Source organism: Bos javanicus, chromosome 1, assembly GCF_032452875.1.
Source record: "Bos javanicus breed banteng chromosome 1, ARS-OSU_banteng_1.0, whole genome shotgun sequence".
Taxonomy (NCBI): domain Eukaryota; kingdom Metazoa; phylum Chordata; class Mammalia; order Artiodactyla; family Bovidae; genus Bos; species Bos javanicus.
This window is the reverse complement of record NC_083868.1, coordinates 156,363,637-156,390,344: the sequence shown is the minus strand read 5'-3', so window position 1 is coordinate 156,390,344 and position 26,708 is coordinate 156,363,637. Positions and strand designations below refer to the sequence as shown.

Genomic DNA, 26,708 nt, shown 5'->3' with positions numbered 1-26,708 from the left:
ATGCCTCGAGTTCAGATAAGCTCCTCACATTCCAACCATGGAAACAGAAATTTGGAGAGAAAGAAAGGAAAAGGAAATAATTAAAAAAAAAAAAAAAAAAAAAAGAGCTTATATACCCAAAGCAATTATACTTTATCTAAAGAGATATTTTAAAAATACAGCAGTGGTAATGGAAACATTGGTTTTGAAATTTCTCCAATCCTTTCACAAAATTAAAGTAACTAAGATAGTAAAATCAGAAATCCTCAAAATATATATACAACAGTGTGTCCCCATAAAACTGAGAACACAGGATGATGGGCAACACCAGCCAAGAAGCTTGACCCTTGCAGGAAGAGCAGCCTTATGAGGAAGAAAAAAAGAAGGTAAAAAAGAAGGCTCATAATAGCTCTAGAGTGTGGGACCTCATAATCTGTCAACAGGTACCGACTCCCCAAAGCAGAAATCCTCTGGAAGTAGAGGGCTCCACACACAGATCTGAGGACAATTAAAACTAGCAGAGAGCTTCCCAGTCCCGTTTGAAGATGAGTAAAAATGGGTTACAGAAAGATAGCATGGTGTGGGAGTTGTCTGAGCATTCAGCGCTTTCAGAAAATTCAGCAGAAAGTTTTTGTTGGATGTATAGAATTCACCAAGGTATGGAACTATTAATATACTGAGGATAAAGTGTTGGAACCTGAGCTTTACTTGGTCAGAGCAGGAAAATCAAATAACACTGTGAAAGAGGCCCTGACTAGGAAAGCAGACCTGGCTCAGAAAGTAGCAAAAACTGCAGCTGGATGGGGAAGGCATCGACACGAGAACTTTGGGGGAATGGCAACGGAGCTGCAGAGTTAGGGGTGTTTTCCCGGCACACCTCTATTTCCAATATTCTTAAAGGTGAGAAGAACGCATCTTATTCAAGCATGACAGCAGAACAGGATGAAAGAAGAGATGAAGAGAAGCTTATTTGAATACAGATGCAGAAAATCAGAGCGAGTGAGTGACAGTCGCTCAGTTACCTCTGACTCTTTGTGACCCCATGGACCGTAGCCTGCCAGGCTCCTCTGTCCTTGGAGTTCTCCAGGCAAGAAGACTGGAGTGGGATGCCATTTCATTCATTGCCACAAAAAGTCAAGACACCCAAAATATTCCATAGGCACACAAAGCCTAACTATTTCAAAAGTAAAAGGGAATTTAAAGAAGCAATTTTCAAAAGTAAGAGGCAATTAAGGAAAATAACTGAATCGGTGTGTGCTATGCATGAAACAACAGCATGAATAGCTTACACTGATTTAGAAAAGCCCAGGAATACAATTACTAGAGGACGAATTCTACGTCTTCAAAATCCATATGTTGAAGCCCGAATCCCCATTATCGCAAAACATGACTGTATTTGGAGATGGGGTCTGTAAAGACATAACTAATTTGAATTGAAGTCATAAGGTGGGCTCCAATCTGACTGGTGTCCTTACAAGAAGAGGAGATTGGAACAAAGACACACAAAGGGACGACCACAGGAAGACAGAGAGAGGAGGAAACGGCCACCTCTAAGCCACGGAAAGAGGCTTCAGAAGAAACCAACCCATCCAACACCTTGATTCGCGGCTTCTAGCCTCCAGAATTGTAAGAAAATAAATTTCTGTTGTTTAAGAAACCCAGTCTGTGGTTTGTGATGGAAGCCCTAACTAAGACAGTAGGCAAAAGAATGATAGAAATAATATGAGCTAACTGAGCTCAGGAGGGGACATAAATGAAAAGACAAATAACTAAAGACTTAAAGAGAAGAAATACAGTGTGAATAGATACACCACAAAAGGAAAGGAAAGAAAATACACTGCACAAGTAAAAACAATGAAAAAGAAAAATTAAAAAGAGAAAGAAAATAATATGTACAGAGGACAGGCAAGGATCCAACACCATGTAATAAGTAATCGTAAAGAGGAAAATCAAAGCAGGAAGACAGATCAGTGATGATTAAAATCCCAGAAAAATGTCCAGGTAAAAGGGACTTAAACACTATAGAGCATATCACACATCAGGAGAGAAGAATCTGACCCTCAGAATTCTATATCAGCTATCAGTAACCTGGCCGTAGGCTAAATCCAGCCCACTTCCTATGTTTGTAAATAAAATCTTTATTGGAAGACAGTAACACGTATTCATTTATATATTTTCTAGGGTTGTTTTCAGACTATGATGACATAGATGGGTACTTGCAACACAGGCTGTATGGACTATAAAATTCATAATATGCATAATACTTACTCTCTAATTCTTCATAGAAAAAATATGCTGACCCTAGCCTATGCCAAGATATATTCTAGTACAACTGTTAGACTAAAATAAAATAAAATGAAGAAACAAAATGAAATGACAGGAAATGAAATGAAATAATGAAATAATTACTTGAACATCCAGGACAAAACCCCAACTCACTTAATTAGCAGCAGTTTTAGAGTAAAACAATACTCTATGCAAGTCCATGAGAATAAACACAATTGAGATGGTAAAGTGAATAAAACACAAACGAAAGGTTTAATTTTCAGCAAACTGGTCTACAAGTACGAAAGACCACGGTCATACTGTTATTACACGCAAGAGTTCAGGGAAACAGTTTCCATGTGCTCTTCCTGAGACGGCTCGGAGAATAAGCTTCTGATACCCATGACATGATCAGAGACACTGTAGAACGGAATCTATGGTGATCATGAAGCATATTTCACTGTAGCATTAAGGCTGAATGAAGACAGATAGGTGTGACAAAGTGCATGAAGTTGTACTGAACGCTCTGACAATGTAAATATAACTGCGGAAGAGAGGAGAGGGGAGGCACGCAGACAACAAGGTAAGCAGACGGCGAGTGCTGTGCATCCTACAGACTTAACATCAGGTGGTACTGATAGTACATCCCTTTCAGTTAGCGAGTGGGGAGAAGAGCAGGGAGAAGTGGCTCCTGGTGATACTGATATAACAGTTCTTATGATAGGAAACGAGGAAAAATCTTTAAAAAGTGGGACTGTATAACATAAACATCTTATATAAAAATAACTTGGAAAAAAACCCCAAAACTTTCCAAATAACAACAGCAGTACTTCAAAGAGACATAGCAAAGAAAAGAGATCACATTCTGGAGTGAACACAAATAATCTGTAGGGGATTTATTGAATTGACCAAGTGATACTGTGATGGATCCACGTGACGGACAACTGTGAGAGAGTAAGATGGAGCCATATGATGTCCTACTATGTAATACTATGATGATGGGCCCAAATGACGTAATGCTGTAACTAGGACGGATGCGTATGATGTCCTACTATGTAATACTCTGTAGTCCTATGATGGATCCACAGGATGTAAGGCTGTAACTGACTAGGACGGATGCATATGATGTCCTACTATGTAATACTACGTTCTCCTATGATGGATCCATAGGATGGAGTGCTGAGAAAAGAATGGGTGACTGCCACTCAGCATGTGTTGTTCTGCAAGGTACACGCCATTGTAAAGGATATTGTTCTGCAAGTTACAGAACAGGGCGCAAAGTATGCTGTGTGTACGAAAAGGAGGGAACCACACAGGTATAACTATCTCTGATATTAAAAAAAAACAAGGAGAGGATAAGCATCAACTTGACAAAATGGTCTCCCGGGTTAGCGCACCCACACATCTGATCAGCCACGGTGATGCCTTTTGCGTATCAGCAGAAGCAAAGCGGGCAGCTTTATGAGAAGACGTCCTAGTGGCACTATTTCTGGTACATAGGCAGAACCTAGGGAGTTTAGAGGGAGGACAGTAACGAGCAACGTTAGCTCCTGCACATAAACGTATAAAACACGGCTCTATGTTAGCCAGAGAAACTTCTGTGTATTATGTTTATCTGTGAAACTAGCTATCCTTCTTAATTATTTCTTATTTTGTAAAACCTTTATTCTTTCTTGGTCCTTTAAAGTGTTGCATCCAAAGAGGTCCAAGAGCAGTGGGCATTTTTATGACAAAGCAGGTTCAGGAAACCCTGCTGGGGGTTCACTCCCACCTGAGCTCTATGTTTCCACACATCTGGCCTCTAAGGTCTCCATCTTTTGGCCTTGCCACCTTCTCCTCCTCAGCCTAAACCTTTCTCAGAGGTGTCCCATTCGGATATTGTGAGAAGGTGTAAAAAGGAAGAAACAAGTGGATTTGCAGAGACCAGTACAAGGCACCTATCTTAAGAAAGGCAAGTCTGCAGTCAGCAGATACTTCAGAAGAAGCTTTTCCTTGTCTGTTTGTTCACCGGATGGCAGTTTTACCACTCCCTACCAGTCTGCATTCTCAGGATGGCCTCCACTTTCTTTCATCTCAGGCCCTCTCTCCAAGGATTGTGGCATAGTTAGAGGGAGCTAGAAGGCTTCTGCTTTATCATATGTGCAATGCAGGCCTGATCTGCTGACACTGAGAAGCACACAATGGCCTGGGCCTTCTTGCTGGTGCCAGAGAATCGGGTCTCCTACTCCTCCCAGAGGAGTGCTCGCCAACACTTCACGACCACCGTGCATCCAAATTTCACACCCTCGAGGAACGTCCTCCAAGGATAAATAACTCTGAAAAGGGGATGAAGTTCTACGTTCAGGTTCCAAAATCTCCTAAAAATGACCCCAACATTGAGTGTTAAAGAGGCCTGAGATGATGCTAATTGTCCACAATGCCCAGGACAAACCCCACGACAAAGAATCACTTTGTTGACAGTGTTGACAATGCCAAGGCTGGGAAACCTTGAATTAGAGTACAATTTAAACGTTGTAAAAAAAAGACCTAAGAAGAGAGTGACTCAAACCAGATGGAGCAGATCTGTCTTTGTCTAGGACGGGAAGGTGGGCCTGTAGCCACACGCAGCCTCCTGACCTGCCGCTGCTCTGCATTCGTCCATGCTGCCATCCTCGACAGTCAAACCTGGCTTTCCAGCCTTGCCTGAACATCCCGACCCTTATGTAGGCGCTTACCGGGGTTGTCATAACAAAATACCACAAACGGGGTGACTTAACGACAAACTTTATTTTCTCATAGTTCCAGACAGAGGCTGGACTTCCCAGATCAGGGTGAGGCCTCTCTCCTTGGCTTGTAGACAGCTACCTTACGGCTGGGTTTCCACACGACTTTTCCTCTACGTACACACACTCCTGACGTCTCTTCCTCTTCATAGAAGGACACCAGTCATGTTGGACTACGACCCCATCCTTTGGACCTCACTTAACCTTAATTATATCTTTAAAGGCCCTATCTCTACAGCCACATCAGGGATTAGGGCTTTTTTAAAAATGTATGTTTCTTTTTAATTGATTGATGATTGCTTTACAGGATTAGGGCTTTGATATATGCAATTTAAAGAGACATAATTCAGTCCACAACACCACAGGAAAGGATAAGAGAGACTACAGAGCAAACAACTTCACTTTTTAGGGAGTTTACTCAGATACTGCATAAGTCATTCTTCTTTCACGTCGTTGCAGGAACCCTGCAACATGCCAAGCTAACTGCAAAGAAGGCTGGGGAACATTTTCTTTAGCTTGACGGTCATGTGCCCAGAGAAATAAAACCCAGGGGGCTATGGTACTCAAAGGAAAACTATTAAAGACAGAGAATTTTAGAAACTGGAAGACACGGTTTGCTCTCAGCTTTGATTTGGCTTTTCTCCAATATGACGCCTCCTGGATTCACTCCCCCTACCGCAGGATAATGATAGCTAGAGCCACGCAGGAGGGAATAGAAGCCATACCCGTCCCTAGATACTTCCTCATTTAGGAGACCGTCACAAAGCCACACCCATAAAAACACTTGGTATTTCCCCAGTGGCAGTTTTGAGTCCAGGCACATTCACTCCCACCCTGAGACACTGTGTTTTCTCACTCTGTCTCCAGAATTTAAGAATGGGGAGAAAGGCTTTGTGGTCAGGAAACCGGAAAAGAAAATACCTACACTCATGTCCTTTCAATTAGTGTTTATGCTAGCAGACATTTGAATCTCCGTCCCTAGTGACTCAATACTTTTTAAGTGTTCTTTAAGATGGAAAACTATCTCTGGATAGAAGATCATCTGTTACTATATTAACAACCATCATATCTGATATATATCTTAAGTATGACCACAACATAAGAGTAATACACTCTATTTTAATATATATTAACTCAGTTAATATGTTGATTTTGTATAACTATAAGTTTTCTAAATTTTCAAGTAGTTTATGCTCTAAGATCATTAAGCCTTAATGGGAGTTACGGAGCAATCACACCAATGGCAGTTGAAAGACCGTGATGTTTCACCACTGTCCAAGGAGCCCCCAACAAAGGAGGTCAACTCACCGTTCTTCTTATAGAACATAATTTCTCCTTTGAATTCTGTTTTTTCCTCCAAGGACTTTTCTATTTGAAGCATCAGTTGTTCATTAGTTTCAACTCCGAACAGGAATTTGCAGCTGCAACTCTTCTGCATGACTTCTGTTCGGGCAAATCCGGCGAGCTCACAGAAGCCATCCGAACAGTAGACGATGGGGAAACCCTTGGCCACCTGGGCGTTGGCGAGGATGAAGTTGCTATCTGCAGACCACCAAGGAGAAGACAGTCAGCAGGTAAACAAGCGTGAGAACTTCACAGTAAGGAATGATGAGCACATATATTTAGCTACCGGTACCTAAAGTGCATGTCCTGATGTGCTGGGGAAGAAAGGAGGCACCCCAGAACATAAAACGGCATTGACCTGCAGAAGTGTGCGTTAGCGTCAACTTCCGCTTGCACTTGAAACCCACCATGTTAAAAACAGAGTATTTCTTAGCCTGCTTTGAGGCATTTACCATCTAGGTAGCAGGAAGGGTTGGTGTTTCTGAACATGGATTCTGGTTGACAGCTTGAGTCTGCCAATTGATAAACAGATGATTCACATTCTAAACCCAGTGTCCTTAGGTTTGATTTCCCTAAAAGCAGACTCTGAGACAAGGATGAGTGTCAGTATTTCACGTGGTTGGTGATTCCAGGAAGTGAGGAAGTGGGCAGGGCAGTAAGAAATAAGGGAGGCAATAAAGGGTGAGACAGAAAGAGGTTTACAGCTATGAGCAACTGGGCACTGATCTGTGGATTGGGCGAGCGGGTGGGGGGCGCTGATTGGTGGATTGGGCAGGTGGGGTGCGCTGATAGGTGGATTGGATGGGTGGGGGGGCACTGATTGGTAGATTGGGCGGGTGGGGTGCGCTGATTGGTGGATTGGGCGGGTGGGGTGCACTGATCCATGGATTGGGGGGGTGGGTGGGGGGCACTGATCTGCGGATTGGGCGGGTGGGGGGAGCTAATCCGTGGATTGGGCTGGCAAGTGGGGGACACTGACTGGTGGGCTGTGAGACTGATACTGTTGCTTACTTTACAGGTATGCTCTAGGGATTTGTGAGAAATATTAATATAATGTCTGGCACAAATAAGTACTCAATAAAAACCATTGTTAAGAGGATCATTCGCTCTTTCCATATATACACTACTGTGGATAAAATAGATAGCTAATGAGACCCTACTGTGCGGCACAGGGAGCCCTATTCAGGGCTCTGCGGTGACCTAAATGGGAAGGAAATCCAGAAAAGAGGGGACGGATATATACATATAACTGACCGATTTCACTGAACAGCAGAAACCAACACAGCACTGCAAAACAATTATGCTCCACCAAAAAGTAATTTAAAACGAGTATCATTCACATCTTACAGCTGTTATATTAACAGATAAAAGAGTAAAGCGGTAGGACAAACAGCACACAATCGTTAGGTACTCAGAGAGAACTCCTGAAGGAGCGCCCACAAGGCAGTATTCAGGGAAGGTTCAAGTTTTTTGAGATTAAATCAGAGGGATGTTTACAGACAAAAAGATGCATATTGGAGATGATGTTTAAGGCATGGAGAAAATGTGTTGGTGGGTGAATTTCAGGTTCAGAATGAATTAGAGACTGTTATGAAATCACTCTTTCATTGATTCATGACACTATAGTTGAACATTGTCAGTGTCTCAGAGGCTGGGATTTTAAAGATTAGAAAAAGAAAAATGGAAAGAACTACAGCATACATTGTTAAATGAAAAAATCATGATTTGGTATAATATGTCATTTGACAGAAAATATATAAGCCCGTATAATCATGCATATCTATGCATGCATGTGTGATTCGCTGTGTCTGACTCTTTGCAATCCCATAGACTATAGCCCACCAGGCTCCTCTGTCCATGGGATTTTCCCAGGTAAGAATAATGGAGTAGGTTGCATTTCCTACTCCAGGGCGTCTTCCCGACCCAGCGATCAAACCCATGTCTCCAGCGTTTCCTGCATTGGCAGGTGGATTCTTTACCACTGAGCCACCTGCGAAGCCCATAAACGTTTGCCTGTATCCCCAAATAGGAAATGTTTGTGTTTATCTAAAACCAAGTCGGATAAACGGTAACTGCAGATGTCTTTAGGGAAGGTAACCATGGGCAAAGGTGATAAGAATACTTATTTTTGTCATATTCCCTTGAATTTTATACCGTATGTTCTATGTATTGCTTATTCAAAAACTAGGATGTTTAAAAGAGGTTTGCAGCAGACATCATATGTTGTATGCCATGAGAAAAGAGGAATCCCAGCTACTTCTGGGTAGCCAGCAGGACAAGCACTGAAGATGTACCCCATGGGCTTTCCCATCTTGTTAAAACGTTTACGGAGACCCCCAATAGCTGGCAGAGCCGAACACATGCTCCTCAGCTGTCCTCCAATCAGCCTCAGCCCAGAGTGCAAATCCACATGCTAACACCCGCATCCTGCCTGGGCCAGGCTGACCCCTCCACCTGCCCAGCCACCCTCTGCCTGTGCAGAGAACTGGAGCTTACATCACACTGGGAACCCTTCAAGGGTACATGCTTTGAGCTCGGAGCAGTGAGTTAAATTATCCAAGACCACTATTTAATTCTCTCACACTTTGCAAATGCATCTGTTGATGGTGTACTGTGTGCTGGACTTTGTTCAAGCTGCAGAGGCAAAAAAGTATTTTATTGACAGGTGCCGTCCCTGCCCTTAAAGATCAGCCATGTGCCCATGGGAGTTCCCAGCAGGGTCTGGGGGGGCGCCCTCTTGCTGAGGCGATGGTCTTGGTCTCACCAACTCTGCACAGTTCTTTGTAACTCTGAGCTTTAGCATCTCTTTCTCCCTCCATTCTAAAACTCTGGCTGAGAACTTGCTTAGAAAATGTAAATTCTTTGGGCTAGTGCACTGGGACGACCCAGAGGGATGGTATGGGGAGGGAGGAGGGAGGAGGGTTCAGGATGGGGAACACATGTATACCTGTGGTGGATTCATTTTGATATTTGGCAAAACTAATACAATTATGTAAAGTTTAAAAATAAAATAAAATAAAAAAAAAAGAAAATGTAAATTCATTGCATTGGCAAAGTACTCAAACGTCCTGAAAGAGCTTTTAATGTGTTTTTTAGAAGTCATTTTTCAGTGGACCAGTGACATGTTGACTTTCTACTATAGACCAGGTGACAAGGTCTACCATATGGCAGGTCCTAGGGTGAGCTGACAGAGGAGGCTAAAAGATGAATAAGTTATAGTCTCTATGGACTTCCCCTGTGGCTCAGACGGTAAAGCATCTGCCTACAGTGCGGGAGACCTGTGTTCGATCCCTGGGTCAGGAAGAGCCTCTGGAGAAGGAAATGGCAACCCACTCCAGTACTCTTGCCTGGAAAATCCCATGGACGGAGGAGCGTAGTAGGCTACAGTCCATGGGGTCTCAAAGAGTCAGACACGACTGAGCGACTTCACTTCACTTCAAGTTATGGTCTCTAGCTTCAGGATGTTACAACTTAATTAAAGAAATGCATGAATATCAATAACATTAAAACACAGAGTATGATAAGCACCAAATCAGTGGCACACAGATAAGTACTATGAGGGTTGAGAAAGTGAAAATCCTGGGCTTTAAAAGTGGTTAGCTAGGAATAAGACAAAAGTAGGTGGGGATAATTATCAGAAGTTCTGGGAGGTCAGAGCGGATGCCTGGATGAGCAGCTCAAAGGAGGAATGGCGAAAGGAACTGGAGACAGAGAGAACCAACGTTCCATTCTGTCCTAACTCCCGTCTCCCATGATTTCTGTTGCTGTTGCTGTTTACTCGCTAAGTCGTGTCCGACTCTTTGCGACCCTGTGGACTGTAGCCCACCAGGCTCCTCGGATCAAACCAGTGTCTCCTGCGTGGCAGGCGGATTCTTTGCACTGAGCCATTTGGGAAGCCCCTCTCACGATTTAAATAGCCACAACAGCTTGCTTTTGTTGGTATTTATCAGGTATACCTTTTCTCATCTTTCTACTTTTGATCCTTGTAGGGACTTGTACTTTAGAGTTGTGTCTTGCACAGAGCATGTATTTAAATTTTGTACAAGTACAATAAGAAGATACATCCACCAACCTGAGAGCCACCAACTTTTATGATAATTACTGTATTATATTGTTCGTTTTTTTACTTAATTTGTGCTTTCCCTTCACTGCATTTTGTTGTTTTGTTTTTTCCATTTTTAAAAGTTAGGAAATGTAACACATCTAAAAAAAGGTTTATAACAGTATTTACAACAACACTAAGCACCTACAGATCATTCATCTAGTGAAAACCCCTGTGAGCACCAACCAAACTGTATTTCCATCCTTCCAGAAGAAGACTACAACTTGAACTTTTGTAATTATAATTCCCATTTAAGTTCAGTCAGTCAGTCGTGTCCGACTCTGTGAGACCCCATGAACTTCAGCACTCCCAGTTACATAATTTTTGCCTCATGCAATATATGGCTTGTTTTTTCCAGTTCTTATGGCATGTATTATGGTATTTCATTCTATACTCATGTATTATGGTATTCATTCTATATTCTTAGGGCATTAATATGGGATTTCATTCTATATAATTTTAGTGACTTGCTTCTTTTATTAATCTCCTTAGCATCTTTACAATTGCTTATGAACACAAGAAAAGATCAGTGTTTCAGAGCTACAATAAGCTTCTGAAAAAAGCCACTAAAGTATTCAACCAATTGCCTGATCAGTGCATTTGAATTAAGGATTATGGTGTGTTCACCTTGCAAGTTAATTCTCCTTGCAAATACTCCTCAAATACAAAGCAAAAAAAAAAAAAAAAAAACTCAGGTATTTGGCCTTTTCTGTTATATTTAGTGCTTGTTCTCAATATGTAATTGCATTTCAATTCCAAAGAGAATTCAGTGGCAGTCGGCGCCTCATACAGCCCAGTGTACTAGCGACATGAATAGTCTTGTTTGGGAAAGAGTAGCTCCTACCCAGTGATCTGCTGAGAAATAGATGTTCTTCTGAATACCAGTCCTGGAATCTCCAAAGAAGTGTGACATTTACCTTAGAATTACGTAAAACAAAGCCACTGCCATAATGATTATCAACCCATCACACGTATATCACTAACCATACATATGCCAAGGGTATTTAACCTTTTGAAGAATCAACTATGCATATGTGATATGCATCTACATGTCACACAGCTTTCTTCTGCTTATTTCCAGGTCATCCTTTTGTGTAAATTCAGTAGAGTGCCAGTAAACAGTAGGATCTAAACGTGCTTACATTGTAGGTAGTTGATTATTTCCCTAAATGCCTCCTTAGCCAAAAGCTTTCATGTATCATCAGAGGGAATTTCAGGGCTGGTGGAGACCCGGGTCATTTCCCCAAGTCCCTAGTGTAGGTACCAGCTTCCCATTCCAATGGAGATGTGCTATTCATTGTAGACTCCCAGGCCCACAGGGAGGAAGAATATAGAAGGGAATAGAAGAGAAGAAGGCAAACACTAGTCCACTACTAACTCCTCTCATCCTCATACTTGGCCCATTCCCTAGATGAGAACACTGAGACCTAGATAACTTTGGTGTCCATTCCAAGGTTTGAGGAAGGGATTAAAGCCCAGTCTCTGTGATATTTACTACCAAGGATACTTTCTATAAAGAAGTGACTTATTCTCTACTTCCAGTAGAAATGGGTTAATTCTAGAAAAACATTTTTGCCTCTTCAGTCTACAAAGAGCTCGGAGTCACAGATTTTTCTCTACAGAGATCATTTATTAAAAGTTCATTGGTGACATCTCCTAAACCAGTCTGGATCTCTCAGCAACCTTTATGTCACTTCCTTGTCTCCTTCAGAAAGCCAGCACTTCAAAAACATGGCAACAACTTCCTTGGCTCCAAAGTATTCTGCGCAGGCTCACTCCAGAGCCCTTTAGGAGACGAAGAAATGTCACCATTCAAATGATCTGGTTTCTGACCTCTTTGTGTACATCACAGTACTTCTAAAATTCGCCGATTGAAATAGCCTTCTACTGGCCAAAGCCACTAAGTACGTATTCCCAGGGGCCTGGAGTCACTGATCTAATCTTGATATTGTTTTGAAATCTCAGTTCAGTTCAGTTGCTCAGTTGTGTCCAACTCTTTGGGACCCCACGGACTGCAGCACACCAGGCCTCCCTGTCCATCACCAACTCCTGGAGTTTACCCAAACTCATGTCCATTGAGTCGGTGATGCCATCCAACCATCTCATCCTCTGTCGTCCCCTTCTCTTCCTGCCCTCAATCTTTCCCAGCATCAGGGTCTTTCCCAATGAGTCAGCTCTTCACATCAGGTGGCCAAAGTATTGGAGCTTCAGCTTCAACATCAGTCCTTCCAATCAACACTCAGGACTGATTTCCTTTAGGATGGACTGGTTAAATCTCCTTGCAGTCCAAGGGACTCTCAAGAGTCTTCTCCAACACCACAGTTCAAAAGCATCAATTCTTCGGCACTCAGCTTTCTTTCTAGTCCAACTCTCACATCGATATATGACCCCTGGAAAAACCATAGCCTTGACTAGATGGATCTTTGTCTACTGAAATCTCATGTTTAACTTAAAATCCATCAGAATTTTGCATTCTACTGTGTTGTGTATTTATGCTTGAGTGTTTTTATGTTTTAACATAATAGAACTTTTAATAACTTGACCTGCCAAATCTTTAATTCAACTGAAACTTCAGGAGGAGCTGCTGCTTTTTTTCTGTAACTCTGTGTACCATTTAGTACACCTCTACATGGCCTAGGTCTGAGAATCACAACTGGAGGTAGACGTGCTCAAGAGAAGCCAAATCAGTCTCCCCTCACAGCCTCAGGTCCTTCAGGACAAGCAGCTCAGCACCAAGTCTGAGAAGGCTCCACATGCAGACCCTGGAGCCAGTCACAGCAGAGGAAACGCTACAGACACTGTCTGATCAAAGAGAAGTTTGTCCCCCGTGGCTGTTCCTGCCCAAAACACAGAAATTGAGACTTTGATGGTCCAAACCTTTATTTCTGAAAAGTATCTCTGATATCGGTTCTCTTTTAAAACCAAATCTTATGTTATGTTAGCAAGTATCATATGAACATACTCTGCAGACAGCACAGACAGGCAAATCTGAATCCTGTAAGCCTGCATTTTCTTGCAGAGGGGAAGAAACTCGCATGAAATTTTAATTTTCTTTTATGAGTTCCCCCCAAGCTTTCTGAATTGCATTTACATACAGGCCCAATCAAAACAACATCTTTATCCCTTGTGATATTGATCAGAATGTCGCTAGAGACTACCCAGGCACAGAGAATATGAACATCTACGACTTTAAAATATTTAAATGATCTTTGCACTTTATATTGCTTTCAGGGAGCTTAATTGTATCATTTCCAAGTATGATGACATCCTCATCAGATGACTGGTACTGGCTACAAGCTAAAGTTCTCAGTGAGTCCTCTGCCTAAATGTAGAAGGTTGCTTGGAACTGAGAACTTTTTCTAACCTTATTTTTTAAAAAAGATGAAAAATTTGCAAAGAGGGGTTCTCACAGTCGTTACCATTTTCACATCACCTAGCAGTGTGCTTCAAATGGTTACATTGCTACCTTCCATCCTTCATTTGCAACTGGATTTTTAAAATACTGTATAAATGATCGCTTCAGACAAAGATTAGGAAAGAACTCTGTAACAATGCAAAGCTCAAAGCTGGAACCCTAGGGCTGAAGTCCTGGTAGGAAGCAGAAAGTTCTGTTTGTGTGTGAGGACATCTTGCTCTCTTAAGGCCAATAAACACAGAGGCAGATAGAGAGGAACATGCCACCACTGAAGCTAGCAGCCTCCCGTGGGAGCTTCTGAGAAATGGAGACTCTCAAGCTTCAGCAAACCCCCTGGATAAGAATCTATATTTTAACAAGATTCATATGCACATTATAGAGTTTGAGAAGCTCCTTTAGAATATCACTCGAATGATCTAGAAGAACCTCATGACAGTAAATGACTGGAGGAGGGTAGCTGAGTGACTGAGGACAAAAAACCAGAAAGGAGGGTGATTTTCATCATATGCTCTCCCCACCCTTTCTCTTCCTTTTTGGCCACGACATGCAGGATGTTAATTCCCCAACCACGGATTGCACTCGGGAACCCTGCCTTGGGTGAGTGGAGTCTTAACAACCGGACTGTCAGAGAAGCCCCATATTCCCTTTATAATGTTGGAATTTTGTGCTATATGCAGGAATACCTATTTAAAACATCTGAAAATATATTTAACCATTCATGTGAATGGCTAAATAAAAATAACTTGATAAAAAAACAGTTATCCTGATGACGTAAAAGAACCAAGATCAAGAAATTTTAAATTTTCTAACATTTTAGTGTATTCTCGTCTAATCAATATTTCCATGCCTAGAGTTTTTTGATTTGGTATATAAAGTGTTAATTGTATGTGGTTTTGGTAGTAACTTTTTATTTTTTATTTTTTTTAATAAGCAAAGATAAAAGCTAATAAAGATAAATAAATTCTAAGCAAATTTGGTAAACTATCATAATCCAGTATTAGAAAAATCATCGGTAAGCTTTGCAAATTCCATTTTATAATTCTTTTAAAATTTTATTTATTTTTAATTGGAGGATAATTGCTTTATAATATTGTGTTGGTTTCTGCCATATATCAACACGAAGAAGCCGTGGGTACATGAATACATACGTGCCCTCCCTCTTGAACCTCCCTCCCACCTCCCGCCCCACCCCACCCCTCTAGGTTCTCACAGCGCACTGGTTTGAGCTCCCTGTGTCATACAGCAGATTTCCACTGGTTGTCTCATTCTGCATACGGGGATGCGTGTGTTTCACCGCGACTCCCTCCGTCCTTCCCACTGTCTCCTCCACCCCACCCTGCATCCACAGTCTGCTCTCTGAGTCTGCGTGTCCACTGCTGCCCTGCAGATAGGCTCATCAGTGCCCCCTTCCCAGAATCCATATTTGTGTGCTGATACACGGTATTTGTCTGGGTCTTTCTGACGCACATCACTGCATAATAGGCTCTGGGTTCATCCACCTTATTAGAACTGAGTCAAACGTGTTCCTTTTTACGGCTGAGTAATATTCCACTGTGCACATGTACCACTTCTTCTTTATCCCTTCATCTGTCTGTGGACACCTAGGTTGCTTCCATGTCCCAGCTATTGTTAAATGGTGCAAATTCCATTGTTCAGCTGTGTGAACTTCAGTGATGAGTGGTAATGTTTCAAGTGCATTGTGTCTCAAAATTTAGTAAATAAGTTCAATTTTGAAAAACGGGGATTTTTAAATTAAGACAAGAGGACAGAACTCATCAAAAGTAAAATGAATGAGGGAATGAGAAACTAGAAAATCTCAAAGGCAATAGTAAAAAATGTGTGTGGTACTTTATCCACAATTGATTCTCTGCAAATACATTTGAAACAAAATTAAAATACTCCCCCATTTTCTGTGGTTCTTGTGGTATAGAAGTAATCTTTTAGACAAAATGGTCTTCCACATAATCTGCTTCCTTTCTTGAAAATTAGGATTATTATCTTGCTCTGACATTGGAATGTACACTCCAAGGGATATGAGGGAGGCTGGTTTGTCTTTTTGATTGATGTGGTCACAACCTCTGGAACAGTATTTGGTACGAAATAGGTGTTCAACAAATATTTGTTAAATAAGTGAAGTAAACTTGAAACCTATTAGTCTTTATTAAAGCACACCACATGAGAGTAACTGATTTTAGCTAAATCTACTGCTTTATTGCTCAGCGGGAATCACTTACAAGCAGCACCTTTATTTTGAAACTAATTTCAGGGACTTCCTGGTGGTCCAGTGGGTAAGACACCGTGCTCCCAGTGCAGGGGCCCCGAGTTCAGGCCCTGGTCAGGGACGTGAACCTCATATGCCACAACTAAGAGCCTTCATGCAGGAACGAAGACCCCGCATGCCGCAAGTGAAACCCAATGCAGCCAAATAAATGAAAAATAAAAAATAAATCAGAATTGCCCTAAAAATCAATCTCATGCCCATAGTTTTCATCCTGACATGATCCGTTTAGTAAAGCAGAAACACAAGTTTTTATTTTCCATTAGGAAACCAATTAAGCCCCGCCCCCCCCCATAAAAAGTCAAATAATGCTAAACAAAGCCCTTTCTCCAAAATACAAAATGAAGTCATTAGGCACTTTCAGTTAGTAAAGAAAACTGTGCACATGGATCCAGCATTTGGGAATCACTAAGGACTCTCTGGCCACTTTGTAATTTTCTAGCCCAGGATGCTGATTTAGCCACCAGCCTAGTAAGGAGAGGCTGACTTGCTCCCAACAGGGCCTAGAGAAAAAAAGTAGGATGATGCAAATATCCCTGCATTTGCATATCTATTATTCCTACATTTTCACATTCATGATTCCTGGCCCACCCAACCTATCTTCCTTCAAATTAAATATGAGCTATAGGTGAGCTGCTTGGGAAGGTCAAGCTTTTTTCCTGCTTTTGCAAATAAAAGGGGAGGAGGAAGCCATTTTATTCTCTTAAATAAACAAATAGGTAGCTAATTGTGGTTTAAATTTCATACTTTTGTAAAACTTTTCTTAATTTATTTAAAGGCAAAATAAGACCATATAATGAAAGTGAAAGTGGAGAGTGAAAAAGTTGGCTTAAAGCTCAACATTCAGAAAACAAAGATCATGGCATCTGGGTCCCATCACTTCATGGGAAATAGATGGGGAAACAGTGGAAACAGTGTCAGACTTTATTTTGGGGGGCTCCAAAATCACTGCAGATGGTGACTGCAGCCATGAAATTAAAAGACACTTATTCCTTGGAAGGAAACTTATGACCAACCTAGATAGCATATTCAAAAACAGAGACCTTACTTTGCCAACCAAGGTCTATCTAGTCAAGGCTATGGTTTTTCCAGTGGTTAGGTATGGATGTGAGAGTTGGACTGTGAAGAAGGCTGAGCGCTGAAGAATTGATGCTTTTGAACTGGGGTGTTGGAGAAGACTCTTGAGACTCCCTTGGACTGCAAGGACATCCAACCAGTCCATTCTACAGGAGAGCAGCCCTGGGTGTTCATTGGAAGGACTGATGCTAAAGCTGAAACTCCAGTACTTTGGCCAACTCATTCGAAGAGTTGACTCATTGGAAAAGACTCTGATGTTGGGAGGGATTGGGGGCAAGAGGAGAAGGGGACGCCAGAGGATGAGATGGCTGAATGGCATCACTGACTCGATGGATGTGAGTCTGAGTGAACTCCGGGAGTTGGTGATGGACAGGGAGGCCTGGCGTGCTGCGATTCATGGGGTCGCAAAGAGTTGGACACGACTGAGTGATTGAACTGAACTGAAGACCACATGAATGACTCTATACATGGACATCACCAGATGGTCAATACCAAAATCAGACTGATTATATTATGTGTAGCCACAGATGAAGAAACTCTATACAGTCAGCAAAAATAAGACTTGGAGCTGACTGTGGCTCAGATCATCAGCTCCTTATTGTAAAATTCAAGCTTTAATTGAAGAAAGTAGGGAAAACCACTAGGCCATCCAAGTACGACCTATATCAAATCCTTTATGCTTATACAGTGGAGGTGATGAATAGATTCAAGGGACTGGATCTGGTAGAGACTGCCAGAGATCTATGGATGGAAGTTTGTAACATCATACAGGAGGCAGTGACCAAAATCATCCCAAAGAAAAAGAAATGCAAGGAGGCAATGTGGCTGTATGAAGAGGCCTTACACATAGCTGAGGAAAGAAGAGAAGTGTAAAGGAAAAGACAAAGGGAGAGATACACCCAACAGGATGCGGAGTTACAGAGAACAGCAAGGGGAAGTAAGAAGACATGGTGTGTGTATGCATATCTGTGCATATCTGTTCTTAAGAGAACAATAAAAGAAAAGGAGGAAAACAATAGACTATGAAAGACTCGAGATCTCTTTAAGAAAATTAGCGATATCAAGGGCATTTCATGCAAGGATGGGCATGATAAAGGACAGAAAGAGTAAGGACCTAATAGAGGCAGAAGAGATTAAGTAGAGGAGGTAAGAACACAGAGAAGAGCTATGCAAAAGGTTCTGTGAGCTGTAGTGCTGGAGAAGACTCTTGAGAGTCCCTTGGATGGCAAGGAGATCCAACCAGTCCATCCTAAAGGGGATCAACCTGGAATACTCACTGGAAGGACTGATGCTGAAGCTCCAATCCTTTGGCCACCTGATACGAAGAGCCAATTCATTAGAAAAGACCCTGATGCTGGAAAAGATTGAAGGCAGGAGGAGATGGGGATGACAGAGAATGAGATGGTTGGATGGCATCACCGACTCGATGGCCATGAGTTTGAGCAAGCTCTGGGAGATGGTGAAGGACAGGGAAGCCTGGCAAGCTGTAGTCCATGCAGTCACAAAGAGTTGGACACGACTGAATGACTGAACAATAACAGCAACCACTATGCAAAAAAGGTCTTAATGACTGGGATAACCATGACGGTGTGGTCACTCACCTACAGTCAGACGTCCTGGAGTGTGAAGTGAAGTAAGTCGTAGGAAACATTACTACCAACAAAGCTAGTGGAGGTGATGAAATTCCAGCTGAGCTCTTTCAAATCCTAAACTATGATGCTGTTCAAGTGCTGTACTCAATGTCAGCAAATTTGGAAGTCTCAGCAATGGCCACGGAACTGGAAAAGTCAGTTTTCATTCCAATCCCAAAGAAAAGCAATGCCAAAGAATGCTCAAACTATTGAACAACTGTGTTCATTTCACATGCTAGAAAAGGAAGGCTCAAAATCCTTCAAGCTAGGCTTCAGCAGGACATGAACCAAGAATTTCCAGATGTTCAAGCTGGGTTTAAAAAATGCAGAGGAACCAGAAATCAAATTGTGAACATCCATTGGATCATGGAAAAGACAACGGAATAGCAGAAAAACATCTACTTATGCTTCATTGACTATGTTAAAGTTTTTGACTGTGTAAATCACAACAAACTGTGGGGAAAAAAGCAATGGGAATATCAGACCACCTTACCTATCTCCTAAGAAACCAGTATTTGGGTCGAGAAGCAACGGTTAGAACTTTACATGGAACAACTGACTGGTTCAAAATTGGGAAAGGAGTACATCAAGGCTGTATATTGTCACCCTGCTTATTTAACTTATATGCAGAATATATCATGTGAAATGCTGGGCTGGATGAAGCACAAGCTGGAATCAAGATTGCCAGGAGAAATATAAATAACCTCAGATATACAGATGACATCACCCTTATGGCAGAAAATGAAGAACTAAAGAGCCTCTTGATGAAGGTGAAAGAGGAGAGTTAAAAAGTTGGCTTAAAACTCAACATTCAAAAAACTAAGATCTTGGCATCTGGTCCCATCACTTCATGACAAATGGATGGGGAAAACCTGGAAGCAGTGACAGGTTTTATTTTCTTGGGCTCCAAAATCTCTATAGACAGTGACTGCAGGTATGAAATTAAAAGACAGTTGCTCCTTGGAAGAAAAGCTAAGAGTTGGACCATAAAGAAGGCTGAACGTCCAAGAATTGATGCTTTTGAACTGTGATGCTCCAGAAGACTCTTGAGAGTCCCTTGGACTGCAAGGAGATCAAACCAGTCAATCCTAAAGGAAATCAATCCTGAATATTCATTGGAAGGACTGATGCTGAGGCTCCAATACTTTGGCCATCTAATGCAAAAAGCTGACTCATTAGAAAAGACTGATGCTGGGAAAGATTGAAGGCAAAAGGAAAAGAGGCTGACAAAGGATGAGATGGTTAGACAGCATCACCGACTGAATGGACATGAGTTAGAGCAAACTCACAGAGACAGTGAAGGACAGGGAAGCCTGGCATGCTGAAGTCCCTGGAGTCGCAAAGAGCTGGACACAAATCAGTGATTGAACAAGACCACACGATAGTGTTTTTGGTCTGAAAGACATAGTTCTTTCTTTGACATGTTATTGGACCTATTGAAAGGCAGATTAAATGTAACCTAGCAAATCTGTCTCTCCAGATTTCCCAAATATATCCTTCAGTTTCCCCCTGATTATCCTCCAGTGCAACCTAAAGTTTGCATGCAATCACATTTAATTATAAGAATATTTCCTTTTAATTTCAAATTAACTAAAACAAACTCTTTACTTCAAACATACATGAAGATTCAAGAAAAAGGGATTGAAGGTGAAAGTGAAGTAGCTCAGTCATGTCTGACTCTTTAGGACCCCATGGACTGTAGCCCGCCAGGCTCCTCTGTGCATGGGATTTTCCAGGCAAGAATACTGGAGTGACTTGCCATTTCCTTCTCCAGGGGATCTTCCTGATCCAGGGATCGAACCCAGGTCTCCCGCATTGAGGGCAGACTCTTTACCATCTGAGCCACCAGGGAACCCCCAAAAGGGATTAATTCAACCATATTTTACTCACCTTATTATTCTCTGTACACTTAAGAGCCTTTCAGATATGAATTTTGAAGACAACGTACACAAATCAGTGTGCCCAGCGCCCCAGAAGGGACTGACTTTCTCTCTCAGTTCAAGCATTGTTTATATTCTTTGGAAGCGAATGCAATTCAAATGTTTCTTATAATTTTTTTAGCATTTTGCAGAATCTCACTTATCCACTGCACAGTCTTCTCTGCTTCATGTTACTCAGATTAAACAGAAAAGATGAGGGGTTTTACAAGAGAAAATTGTGAGCTAGGGAACAGGAAACATGAGTAAACACATTGGATAGTTACAGGTATTCCATGGCTACACAAGGTGGTATTAGCATTTCTATTCTAGCGTCTTTATAACGATGCAGAGAGAGTGCAAAACTTTACTGAAGGTGATACCTGCAGGTCTCTGGGAATCTGTGGGAGAGGTGGATGCAAGAGGAAGGAGACAGTAAAAGAGACAAAAACCAACACGGGTCAGTGCTGACTCAGCAGTAGGAAACCAAGGTGACTAGCGAGGAGGCAGCCAAATAAATCAAAGAAAAGCAGAAACAAAGCAAAGAGTGGATGCATTCAGCAGCTATGATACGCCAGGCGCTCAGGTCAGCTTCTTGCATTTCCCTTCCTCACAATAGCGTCTTATGCTGTGAGTAGAGATGAAGGGACTCAGGAAGGCTGAATAACCCGACAATGCAAGTTCAGATATCCTCAGAGCTACAGTTGCCTGATGCTGGCGATGACCGAAGGCGAAGGAGAGCTAGGACAGGCATGGGCATCGCCGTCTCCACTGCTGCCCTAAGCACCCTCTGCAATCTCCTAGGTTGCTTATTAAAGTTGCAGTTTCTCAGGCCTCAACTCAAGTCTATCAGATTAGAATCTCCAAGGGATGGGAACCCTGGATTTTCATTTTAAGCAAAGTCATTAGATATGTATTTCCAAAACAATTGAGACTGTCTAGCCTAATAGAAGACTCTTAAGAGTCCCTTGGACTGCAAGGAGATCCAATCCTGATGGAAATCAGTCCTGGGTGTTCTTTGGAAGGACTGATGCTAAAGCTGAAACTCCAGTACTTTGGCTACCTGATGTGAAGAGTTGACTCATTGGAAAAGACTCTGATGCTGGGAGGGATTGGGGGCAGGAGGAAAAGGGGACGACAGAGGATGAGATGGCTGGATGGCATCACTGACTCAATGGACATGAGTTTGAGTGAACTCTGGGAGTTGGTGATGGACAGGGAGGCCTGGCGTACTTCAATTCATGGGGTCGCAAAGAGTCGGACACGACTGAGTGACTGAACTGAACTGAACTGAACTGAGCCTAATAGAGGGCTTCCGTCATAGTTCAGTCAGTAAAGAATCTGCCTGCAATGCAGGAGACCGGGGTTTGATTCCTGTGTCGGAAAGATCCCCTGGAGAAGGAAATGGCAACCCACTCCAGTATTCTTGCCTGGAGAATCCTATGGACACAGGAGCCTGGTGGGCTATAGTCCATGGGGTTGCAAGAGTTGGACACGACTTACAGACTAAACCACCAGCCTTATAGAGGGAGGTTCAGATTATACACCTCAGCCCCAGCTTGGGCAGGGGATGCCCACTTTGTAGCTGAGTATATATTCAGTACAGTCAGATACAACTGAGCAACCCTTTGTGACCCCATGGACTATAGCCCACCAGGCCCCTCTGTTCATGGAATTCTCCATGCATGAATACTGGATTTGATTGCCATCCCCTGGAGAAGGGAGAAGTCTGTTCTAAAAGTAACCACTTTATGATTTTCTATCATTTCTAAAGAGACTTTTAACGCTCAGCTCGGTTAATAGTACAGTAAGTCCCCTACATCGCACCTTCAAGTTGCTAATTTTCAAAGATGCAAACATGCGTCTGTTCCAGCAAGGACCCAGAGCCTGTGCCAGCAGCATCAGGGGTGGGTGACCCTGCAGCATGCCCTCCATCTCCTGCTGCTGAGGGCCCTTCAGCTCTGCCACTTCCCGCCTCCTCCCCCTCCAGCCAGCAGCTCTCCTTGCCTGTCCACTCGATGCCAGCCTGTGTGCCAGCTGTTGTACCATCCCACCGTGTTTTTCAAGGTACCATACTGTCAGATTAAAAATGCTGCTTTATTTTTGTGTTTGTTTTTAATGTATTATTTGTGTGAAAAGTATTATAAACCTATTACAGTACAGTGCTATGTAGCCGATTGTGTTAGCTGGGTACCTAGGGTAACTTTGCTGGGCTTATGAATAAGTTGGACTTAATGAATGCGCTCTAAGAACAGAACTCATTCATATGCAGGGAACTTGCTGTACCCAGAAGCTCAATGTTTGGGGATGATAATAAGGGTCAGTATACAACCTCATGCCCAGTCTACAATCCCACAGGCCCCCTCTGCAATATTCATCTTGTGGTTACACAAGTATGTGGTCATGGGGGACCTCCTTCTTTGACGGTGACCCCAGTGTTTTGAGGGTGAAGCGTGTCAACATTCCCCACATATGGGTTTAACCCCAGCTTTCATCTTATTACCTAAAATAATCTTTGGAGAGAAAAAGATCACTCTCGTGTTTTAAATTCTTTAAAGACTTTCCATGCAAACTGGAATGAAACTCAAATGTCTCTGCCATGACCTGTAAAACCTTGTCTAAGATTTCACTTGCTCCTTCACTGGTATCTGACATTTAAGAATGCTCTTCCTGGCTCTCTCCACCCACAAGGCTTTTGCCCCTGGATTTCATCGTCTCCCTCTGTTGCAGGTCTCAGACCAAATGTCCACTTTTCAGAGAGTCATTTCCTGACTGTGTTCTCTAAATAGATCATATCCTATTATTTTCTATCATAATAGCCTGTTTTTCCCTTAAGTACGAGCATTACAACTTTTAATGCGATTTCAACGTTTATTCATTTATCATTTCTTAGCCACTCAAGCCCGAGCCTATAGTTTTGGGAAGACACAAAACTATAAATAAATGCTAAACTCTATAAGGAAATGGTCTGTCCCTGTATATTCCACCATCAAGCACATTATGGGGGTATTTTTTCTAATTAAATGGTATCTCTCACACACACTCACACACACAGACACACATTTTCCTGAGTGAAAGCTCTTGGGACGTCTGAGTTATGTTGACCAGACACCATGGTAGTCACCTAATCTGCAACATAAAAAACCTGTCTTTCATGAGAAAGCTCATTTCTGTTTGATGATAAGATTAGGTTTCAGGTTGAACATCTTTCAGGCCTGGAGAATCCCACGGACTCAGTCCGTGGGATCGCAAAGAGTCGGACACGACATTTTCGCTTTTCTTTCAGACTGAAGTCGTGAAGAGGTATCAGTATGAAAGGAAACATATCTGGTAGACATTGTGTACTCAGGATGAACACTGGCTGCATATGAGATATCTCAGAATTCGGCTTTGACTCCCTCAGGAATAATCTGGGTGACTGAGTCCACATCACTTGCCTTCTCTGGGGGCAGCAACGGAGGTGATGGGGAATGGTCAGATTGGAGGTGTCTTTAGAAGGAAAGGCTGAAAGGTTTGCCAGTGGGTTCAGCTGCAGCAGAGAGGAAAAAGGGATCAGAGAATGATGCCAACGCTTTTGTGTTAGAAATCAGACAGGTAGAGAGGCATTTTATATGATGAAAAAGCAAAGAACCCTGCAATTCTGAGGGATTTCAAGCATTTGATATTTACACAATGTTTAGGAAGCCTATTAAGCATTCAAAAGAGGTGTCAAGGAGGTAGGTGGGTAAGTGATTCTGAAGCTGAAACACAACACTGGTGATAAAGATGTAAGTGTGGACTTGCAGGACTTAGATCATCTAGGGAATGAGTATAACTGGAGCAAAGCTGAAGTCTGAATACTGAGTCAGGAGACTTTCACATTTAGAGGCTGGAAAATCAAGAGAAACCATCAGGTGAGACGGGGACACACCAGTAAGGTAGGAGGGACCCCGAGAAGGGGAGCATGAAACCAGACAACAGGAAACATTTCCAGGCCACTAACAAATATGCTTTATGTTTTAAATAGGATTTGGAGGGTGGATTTTTAAATAAATGGATAAAATCATATTCTGAGTCAGAAGACACTGAACAAGATGTTGGCCGAGACACTGCAGATTCTGAAGTTAAAAGAATGACCATAAAATCCCAGCAGGGCTTACCCGCCCTTTTCCCTGCTTTGGGAAACTACAGAGAAATCAATGCGTCTTTCAGGCAAGTCTAATTACTTTGCGTTCAAATGAACTTTTGTTAGGAGTGTGTGCTTTCATTATCAAACAGATGTAGCTATGTTATTTACCAAGCATTAGGAAACCAGAGAAGAAATAAACACATTCCCCATTGCTCTACTTTTCTCAGCTTCCGTTCAGTTCAGTCGCTCAGTCGTGTCCGACTCTTTGTGACCCCATGGCCTGCGGCACGCCAGGTCTCCCTGTCCATCACCAACTCCTGGAGTCCACCCAAACCCATGTCCATCAAGTCAGTGATGCCATCCAACCACCTCATCCTCTGTCGTCCTCTTCTCAACCCGCCTTCAATCTTTCCCGACATCAGGGTCTTTTCCAATTAGTCAGTGCTTGATATCATGTGACCAAAGTATTGGAGCTTCAGCTTCAGCATCAGTCCTTCCAGTGAATATCCAGGACTGATCTCCTTTAGGATGGACTGGTTGGATCTCCTTGCAACCCAGGGACTTTCAAGAGTCTTCTCCAACACCACAGTTCAAAAGCATCAATTCTTTGGCACTCAGCTTTCTTTACAGTCCAACTCTCACATCCATACATGGCCACTGGAAAAACCATAGCCTTGACTAGACGGGCCTTTTTTGGCAAAGTAATGTCTCTGCTTTTTAATATGCTGTCTAGGATGGTCATTGGAGAAGGCAATGGCACCCCACTCCAGTACTCTTGCCTGGAAAATCCCACGGACGGAAGAGCCTGGAAGGCTGCAGTCAATGGTTTCGCTGATGGTTGGACATGACTGAGCAACTTCACTTTCACTTTTCACCTTCATGCACTGGAGAAGGAAATGGCAACCCACTCCAGTGTTCATGCCTGGAGAATCCCAGGGTCGGAGGAGCCTGGTGGGCTGCCGTCTATGGGGTCGCACAGAGTCGGACAGGACTGAAGTGACTTAGCAGCAGCAGCAGCAGCAGGTTGGTCATAACTTTCCTACGAAGGAGTAAGCGTCTTTCAATTTCATGGCTGCAGTCACCATCTGCAGTGATTTTGGAGCCCACCCAAATAAAGTCTGTCACTGTTTCCACTGCTTCCCTATCTATTTGCCATGAAGTGATGGGGCCAGATGCCATGATCTTAGTTTTCTGAATGTGGAGCTTTAAGCCAACTTTTTCACTCTCTTTTCTCACTTTCATCAAGAGGCTCTTCAGTTCTTCTTCACTTTCTGCCATAAGGGTGGTGTCATCTGCATATCTGAGGTTACGGATATTTCTCCTGGCAATCTTGATTCCAGCTTGTGTTTCTTCCAGCCCAGCGTTTCTCATGATGTACTCTGCATGGAAGTTAAATAAGCAGGTGAGAGTACACAGCCTTGATGTACTCCGTTTCCGATTTGGAACCAGTCTGTTCTTCCATGTCTAGGTCTAACTGTTGCTTTTTAACCTGCATACAGCTTTCTCAGGAGGCAGGTCAGGTGGCCTGGTATTCCCATCTCTTGAAGAATTTTCCTCAGTTTGTTGTGATCCACACAGTCAAAGGCTTTGGCATAGTCGATAAAGCAGTAGTAGATGTTTTTTTTGGAATTCTCTTGCTTTTTCGATGATCCAACAGATGTTAGCAACTTGATCTCTGGTTCCTCTGCCTTTTCTAAATCCAGCATGAGCATCTGGAAGTTCACGGTTTACATATTGCTGAAGCCTGGCTTGGAGAATTTTGAGTATTACTTTACTAGTGTGTGAGATGAGTGCAATTGTGTGGTAGTTTGAACATTCTTTGGCATTGCCT

The 26,708-nt window shown here is 42.5% G+C and overlaps 1 protein-coding gene across 1 annotated transcript in view; it reads right to left on the bottom strand.

The window, feature by feature from the left end:
- KCNH8 (potassium voltage-gated channel subfamily H member 8) overlaps window positions 1–26,708 on the bottom strand; it is a 492,242-nt gene that overhangs the window by 308,457 nt on the left and 157,077 nt on the right. Inside the window, exon 2 of the mRNA XM_061425381.1 lies at window positions 6,315–6,548. Within this exon, the coding sequence (XP_061281365.1) occupies window positions 6,315–6,548 (234 nt within the window). The remainder of the gene's footprint in view (window positions 1–6,314; window positions 6,549–26,708) is intronic.